The following is an 8,263-nucleotide window of genomic DNA, read 5'->3' as shown; positions in this document are numbered from 1 at the left end:
GGATAACCCTCGAAAGTCTTGAGAATTATTTCCAGAGTGTACTGTTTTCTTTAACGTGCACATAAGCCATATTGCCCACGGGACCAACAGCTAAATCGTCCCATCTGAAAGAAGGTGCGCTATCGTAACTTGCATTTCAGCCCTCTAGTTGAAATACAAGGAGAGCAGCGATTGGAATTGAACCGGGGACCAAGAGGCAAGAGATCATGGCGGTTCAGCTACCGCCAGTTTAGCTGACTGAGCTGCTGCATATTAATAGCTTTGCAATTAAATGTTTACATGCTAATGTTAAATTATTCTATTTCAGATATTAATGAGTGCAGTAGCAGTCCCTGTTCAAATGGTGCAACCTGTAACAATCTGCAGAACATGTTTACTTGTTCTTGTCTTGCGGGATACACCGGAAGGCTTTGTGAGACAAGTAAGTTCAATTTATGATGGTAGAATAATAAATGTGTTTTATTTTTGTTTGTTTTTTTTATTATTGTTTTTTTATATAAAATCACTGAAAATATCTTCGAATTTAAATTTAAATGTTCTTTATTTGCAATTTCGTGAACAAAATTGAAGAGTAACAACAAATTCTCAAAAACAAGAACAAGATTAAATTTACAAGTTTAAACCAGAAACCAAACCAAAAACATTTATTTATTAAATTAAATTTATCAACAATAATAAAAACAATTATGTACAATTAATTATATTAGGAAAATGTCACTGAAATTAAACAGCTCAAAAACTCATTGATAAATACTGATTCAAACAAAATGTTTTTATGTTAATAATTTACGGTACTAATTCAAGGCAAGTTCAATATATAGGCCTACATATATTTTATAAAATTGTCATTCGTCATATGATGTCATTCTTTAATTTGTTTTATATGGTAACCTTTATTAGCAGATATTTTATGCAAGTTATAATGAACATTACACAGGCTACCACCTCACATGCATAATGCATGAGTCTCACGCATGAGAATCCACTTTTTACGTTTCATGCATCATAACAATTTTTTAATATGATAGAATGTATAGGCTGATTATACCCTAAAATTCATAAATATGAAGTGAATTCGTCAGTAAAATGTAAATACAGGCCTTATAAATTTCTTTTAAAAGCTTTACCAACCAAAGACTATACAAATTTAGTAATATTTTTGTCTCACACATCAGAAGCCAACAAAGTTGGCAGGTATATAACACTATTACATCAAATTTATATTTCAAAACATTGTTTGACCTTTAACCTTTATCGCTTGTGTCTAGATATCAATGAATGTGCGAGCAACCCATGTGTGAATGGCGTGTGTAACAACAACCTGAATTTCTTTAGCTGCACATGTGACGGCGGATGGCAGGGCAATCGATGCGATGTAGGTAAGTTGACTCTCCACTGTGTATGAGAAAGGAACTAATTTAAAAGACACTTTCAAAGTAGTTCTGCGATGGAGTGAGTACATGTACCTAATTGTGATATATAAAGGTACCCCTGAATACTGTTAGCATTTCTTTTGCCAGTGTCCCAAGTTTGATGCATTTCCTTCTGTTAGATCTGACTGAAGAAGCTTCTATAATATATTTTATTTTGCTGCGCCTGGCAATACACATCGCCGCTGTCTTCTGTGAGACAATTCATCATAAATTAGTAAAAGCATGCAAATATAAATGAATTTTCGGGGCTATGTGTTATTTTCCGGGATATTTGTGCCCTGGTTTCGGGTGTGCGGGAGGCCGTTCCAACATCTGCGAGACTTATGCGACTTCCTGGAGACTTCATAGACCGCTGCAACTGTTGTACCACATGCTTTCATGGGATAAATATCATGTTACAGTGTGACAACATTGTTTTTTTCTTTTCACAGATTATGATGAGTGTACAAGTAATCCATGCTACAACGGTGCGGTCTGTCAGAACCTTGAAGATCAGTACACATGCACATGTAGTGCAGGCTGGAAAGGAACCAGATGTGAACATGGTTAGTTCTTAAATTGAATTTACTAATGTGAATGCAGCTTTATTGCAATTTTGTAAGTGTGGACACAGATTAAAAGTTCTACAATTAGTGTGAATGTGGTGTATTGTGGAATTACAGGCACGTTGTGTGAACAGGGTATAATATCATAAGACACAGGTTTGAACAAGATGTTGAGATACTGATGTGGTTCATTATTTTCAAGACACTAATGTGAAATTGGTGCATTATTAAGACAATAATTTTGTCTGTGAAGCTCTGTCCAGACTGTTGTATACCTATATATAGTCATGATGTGCCTATATATGGTCATGCTGTGATGTCATCATGACTATATTTAGACACGTCACATGTTTTTATCAGATTAAATTTGATGTTCTGGACAGGGCTAAGATGTACCTGACGTAATGTTCCTTACTTAATCAGATTTACTCTGATAGTGGTTTCTTTTTTCTGATATACCTGTTTACATCAGAATGTTTGTCTTCTATTATATGTGGAACTCAGTTCTTTGATATATTTAGTTTGCGATTTCTGAACTGTTCAAGCTTCTGTAATAATGATATGTGGTACACATTTCTACTGCTGCATTCAGGCTTGTCATCACACTAGGTTTACGCCCAATCTAATGTGTTCAAGAATTTAAACTAGTAGGTCCACCCAGCAAAGTCACTGAGCATTAACTGATGAAAGATATTTAAACGCTCATAGCATGTCGGCTTGTTTACACTAGGCCTTTTGATTTAACATTGCAGTCTATGGTACTAACACCTGCATGTTATGAATTAAGCTGTGAAACCTCTAGGTTTTTCAAACCTGGGTTAAGGGTATTGGTAATAGTAGGATATTTGCAGAGCGCCTTTCACAATAGAATCGTCTCAAGGCGCTGACAGTATACAGACTCCTAAGTCAGATTAGAAAATAAAAAAATTGCAAAAAATAAACTGAGAACACAAAAGGAAAAGGAAGTGTAATGCCTGGCATAAGATAGCCTAACCGTGCTTATTAAAAAAAATATAAGCATAGCCTAAGAAAGCAATGTTACACAATAATTAATGTTTTGCAGATTTATCGTTATTTTGCCCCTTATTTCAGATACAAACGAGTGTGCCAGCAATCCATGTCAGAATGGCGGCGCATGTGTTGACGGAACAAATCGTTTTGACTGCACGTGTGTACAGGGATGGTCGGGCACTTTATGCGAGCAAGGTAGGCTAATTTTAATAACTCAGGTGTACCTCCAAGTATAAATATTGCAGATTTATCGTTATTTTGCCCCTTATTTCAGATACAAACGAGTGTGCCAGCAATCCATGTCAGAATGGCGGTGCATGTGTTGACGGAACAAATCGTTTTGACTGCACGTGTGTACAGGGATGGTCCGGCACTTTATGCGAGCAAGGTAGGCTAATTTTAATAACTCAGGTGTACCTCCAAGTATCAAAACAGATATTCAGCAACAGGATTTGTTGGACATTGGAAATCACCTTGTATCAGTCACTGCGACGGATGGTTCAGGAAACACCAACAACTTATGTTCCTTTAATATAAAGGTCATAGGTAATAGGCCATAATCACATTTTTATACAGTATAATCATTTTCATTGTGTTTAAAACATAACTTAGATGTTAATGTATAACTAATGAGTGAGAGATTTGCTGTTTGATAAAAATAGGAAAACAATAATGAATTGTTTTCTTACGTTACAGGCTATAACGAATGCTCCAGCTTCCCGTGCCAAAATGGTGGCGTCTGTACCGATGCGATTAATGGATCCTTTTGCACTTGCCAACCAGGATATAGTGGCGCACGATGCGATGAAGGTAAACTTATAGACTGACCGGTCATAATAAGGCCAGGATCCCACAAACGCAATGTTTACATACATTTATGCTGTAATTTTGTGGGAATGTCGTAACAATTTTCAGGAGAAGGGCTTAATTGTACAGTAATCATAAATTTACTTTTTGTTTAGTTAAAAGTGTTACCATATTTATTAATGTGAGTTTTTTTTTTTTATACTTGTAGTCAATTTCTTATTGTGTTATCATAGTCTTGTTTTCGATATTATAAAAGGTTTGATATCGTGTTAATATTAATTTAAATAATAATGCCAAACATTTATAACCGCACCAATTCCAAATTGAATGATGAAAGGCGCTGATTGTTATTACCTCTGTTACTGAATAACATACAACGGCAAACCAGCACAAAGTGCAGCCTTCTTCGCTCCAGGTAGAGTGTAGATAAAGTGCCATGCCCAAGGACACAAGCGACTTGCACAACGAGAGTTTCGAACCCCTGATCTCAAAGTTGGGAGCCCTAGCCATTAGCAATGCGCCAACCACTCCTACTATTCAAAGTACATATTCCCATTTCCATAAACCCCTGTGTACTGGTCCTTACAGCCCCTGTTGTGGACAGATGAGAAATAGCAGGTTCCAATTTATTGGGAAGAAACAAATTACTGAACAAGCTAGTACGTACCTCGAGCGCTTAACACTTTGATATACAGCGCTATTTGAAAATACATACATTACATTATCTTTTGTTAGAATGCATAAGATAAGTATGTGTAGGTAGCTATTGCTGTCTCTTATACACATCTAGATGTGTATAAGAGACAGAGTCTCACGCATGAATCCACTTTTTACGTTTCACGCATCATAACAATTTTTTAATGTGATAGAATGTATAGGCTGATTATACCCTAAAATTCATAAATATGAAGTGAATTCGTCAGTAAAATGTAAATACAGGCCTTATAAATTTCTTTTAAAAGCTTTACCAACCAAAGACTATACAAATTTAGTAATATTTTTGTCTCACACATCAGAAGCCAACAAAGTTGGCAGGTATATAACACTATTACATCAAATTTATATTTCAAAACATTGTTTGACCTTTAACCTTTATCGCTTGTGTCTAGATATCAATGAATGTGCGAGCAACCCATGTGTGAATGGCGTGTGTAACACTCCTGTACTTGTTTAAGTGGATATGAAGGTGAACGTTGTGAGGAAGGTAAGCTAATAGATACACACAGAATCCACACAGCTAGCAATTTTTAAAATATTGTTACAGTTACACTATATAAATGAATAGATAAAACTTAAAAAAAAACAGTGCTGAGATAGGAACGTAAGTTATTATAATCGTATCAATCACTGGCCTTCAACGAAAATTTCATTTTTTACAACTAAATTTAAAAGGAACTTATATTTGGTTTATTGTTTTTGTTTTTTGGATTGTTTTTTTTTTTTGTCTTTTTTCGGGGAGATGGGGAGGGGGACATGAGTAATTTTTTTGGTGAGGAGGGGTATCTGTCTGCACAACCTCATGTAATTTATAAATTAATTTACACATTATTTTAAATAAACAATAAATGATTTTATCACAATCACAACAGATATTCAGCAACATGATTTGTTGATGATTGGAAATCATTTTTCATAAGTCACTGCGATGGATTGTTCAGGATACAACAGCACCTTGTACTCTTCAACTTAACAATCATAGGTATATGTCGAAATTCTATTTAATGATTCGGTGAAGTACGCCTCAGCAGCAACTCTCTCTTTTCTCCTTTTTAATGTTTTCTATTATAATTATGAACTATATGACAATAAGAGTATTTTTGGGTAATGTTGGTTTTTATGTATTTTTTTATATAATAAGAAAATAAATAATTATATTCTGTATTCTTAGAGCATTATGCATCAACCTACCTGATACTAGTATACATAGTCTTTGTCTGCGTGGTGATGTGTACATTATTTGTCTTCATCTGCAGGTAGTGTTTCTATTCATATTTAGCTACATTTCTTTTAAGAATTTTATTTTATTTATTTATTTTTTTTTAGTTAGGCCTATATTATATTTTTGATATTCAGAATGTTGGTTTTGCTATTACACTCTCTATATTGACATTGTTGTTTGCTTTTATGAAATCACAGGCCTGTTTAAATAGCTATGGTTTTTTTTGCTTAAGTGTTACTTGATAACAATGATGACATATTTTTTTTTTCTTAATTAGGTGGTATTATAAAAACCATAAGAAAACGGAACATACTACAAATATGAACAACATTCAAACCAGTAGTGCTCCCAACCCACCTAGAGAAATGTCAGTGGTGGCTAGTTCAGTGTGTAGTGCAATTCCAACAGCAACGAATACACCAGATAACACAAGGTATGAAAACATTCCTCTGCCAAGCAGTGGTGCCGCAAAACGATCTATGCCATCACAAAGGAATGATCATCCAGTTAATGATGATGTTGGAGTTATACCAACAACATCAAATGTACTAAGTGATACAGTGTATTAAATTCCTCTGCAAGCCAGTGGTGTTGGTGGAGCTGCTCTAGAACGAGCTATGGAATCACGAAGGAAAGATGATTTGATCAATTATAATAACGAAGCTATACCAACAACACCAAATTTACCAAGTGACACAGGATATGAAATTCCTCTGCAAGCCAGTGGTGTTGATGGAGCAGCTCTAGAACAAGCTATGGAATCACAAAGGAAAGATGATTTGATCATTGATAATAGTGGAGTTATACCAACAACACCAAATGTTCCAAGTAATACAGAGTACGAAATCCGTCTGCCAACCAGTGTTACTGATTGGGCTGCAGATTCACTTGATTCAACTTGTGAAGATCACATATATACTTCAATAATTTAAGCATAACTAACCTGAGATATAAAGCATGTATACACAAAATATTATATTTTTGTATTAATTTCATTTTCTAGAATCATACAATATTGAACAAAAAAGTAATTGGTAGGGTACAGTTAAAAATTCTTGGTAGAATCTAAAAAATAATTAATAATACCGTTTTAAGATATTATTTCCAAACAATTATATTTTTCGCTTGATCTATAATATATATATATATATCCCCCCGAGGAGTTGTGGTTTTTTTCTCCTTGACAGGGTGGCGACCGGCCCCCTGGCCCCCGCCTCCACAGTCCCAGCCAGGGCCCCCGTTGGGGAAAGCTGGTCCCGCCCCCGTTGGGGAGAGCTGCTCCCACTCCCGTGGAGTATATATCTATATATATATATATATATATATATATATATATAAACAATCGAATATTTACAACCAACTAATCTACTAGCAGAGTAGAGGGCGGCCCACTACATCGGGAAACGTCAACAACTAGCAAACCAGTCATTGTCTGATAAAGATATGTTGGTAACAGATCGAAACGTCACAACAGTATGTACATTTAATGGTTTACTTACAAGAATTTGTTCATGTTCAAACATCACAGAAACCAGATGAAACTATTTTAGATTGCATTTTAAATAACATTTAAAATAGGGAGAGTATAAGTATTTACATTGAAAGATATTAGTATGCGTAAAAGCTACAAAACTTGGATTACCTTTTTTAGTTCAGTTATAAGAGTGTGTTGTACAATTTGTTGTCAAGATATGCTAATATAATATTTATGTGAGCCAACAATATCTATTATCAACATAACTCTACCTGGCTCAAATCTAACAAGCTAACACTCAATGTAACAAAACTAAATCTATGCTAATAGGTTCTTCTAATAAGTTAAAAGTTAATCATTCAATCAACCTTCTTTAAGATGACACTCCTATCCAATCTGTAACCTCTCACAAACACCTTGGTGTGACCATCGACAACACCCTAACCTGGAAATCTCATATTTCCTCACTTTGTAAAAAACTCAACTCCATCACCTACCTACTTGCACGCACCTCTAAATTCACTAATAATTCTTCTCTCCACCTCTTGTACAATTCGTTGTTTCTATCTAGACTTGACTACTGCTGCTCTGTCTGGGGTTCCAAACCCACTACTACCGTTGAACTTCAAAAAATTCAAAATAAAACTATTCGCATCCTACTTAATCTTCCTCCTATACTACTCATTTAACTTCTTTCCACTTCTCTTTTGCTAAGACCCTTCCTTTCCATGACAGATATCGATATCAACTTGGCTGTTTAACTTTTAAAGCTCTACACAATCTTGCTCCCCAAACAATTTGTCAGTGTCTCACAAAAATAACTGCAAATGGCCGCATGAACACTCGGCAGATCACTAAAGGGACTTACATATCCCAGACCCCACTTTGAACTTTTCAAACTTTCATTTAGCTTTAATGCCCCCTCTTTCTTTAACTCTCTTCCCTTAGATATCCGCAATGCTTCTACTTACTCCTCCTTTAAATCGTTTCTCAAAAGTTACCTCCTTCTTTCTCTCCTGTAATTCTGTTTCTTTGGCCTTTTGCACTGAGAATT

General features: G+C 35.1%; 2 protein-coding genes across 2 annotated transcripts in view; both read left to right on the top strand.

Annotated features, from left to right (window-relative positions):
* LOC117119076 (fibropellin-1-like) overlaps nt 1–3,836 on the top strand; it is a 17,540-nt gene extending 13,704 nt beyond the window's left edge. The window contains exons 7-12 of the mRNA XM_033263884.1: nt 308–421; nt 1,269–1,379; nt 1,865–1,978; nt 3,071–3,184; nt 3,264–3,377; nt 3,686–3,836. Coding sequence (XP_033119775.1) covers nt 308–421; nt 1,269–1,379; nt 1,865–1,978; nt 3,071–3,184; nt 3,264–3,377; nt 3,686–3,816 — 698 coding nt within the window. The 3' untranslated portion in view covers nt 3,817–3,836. The remainder of the gene's footprint in view (nt 1–307; nt 422–1,268; nt 1,380–1,864; nt 1,979–3,070; nt 3,185–3,263; nt 3,378–3,685) is intronic.
* Nucleotides 3,837–4,958: 1,122 nt separating this feature from the next.
* Nucleotides 4,959–6,918, top strand: LOC117119080. Its single transcript, XM_033263887.1, has 3 exons — nt 4,959–5,000; nt 5,685–5,769; nt 6,013–6,918. Exons 2-3 carry the CDS (start codon nt 5,741–5,743, stop codon nt 6,302–6,304), a joined length of 321 nt encoding a protein of 106 aa, XP_033119778.1. The 5' UTR covers nt 4,959–5,000; nt 5,685–5,740; the 3' UTR covers nt 6,305–6,918.
* Nucleotides 6,919–8,263: the final 1,345 nt, after the last annotated feature.

Source organism: Anneissia japonica, unplaced genomic scaffold (assembly GCF_011630105.1).
Source record: "Anneissia japonica isolate Jap-2015-1 unplaced genomic scaffold, ASM1163010v1 scaffold845_len76695_cov155, whole genome shotgun sequence".
In the NCBI taxonomy this organism is placed as follows: Eukaryota; Metazoa; Echinodermata; class Crinoidea; order Comatulida; family Comatulidae; genus Anneissia; species Anneissia japonica.
The sequence above is the reverse complement of the archived record's forward strand: the minus strand, read 5'-3'. Positions and strand labels throughout refer to the sequence as shown.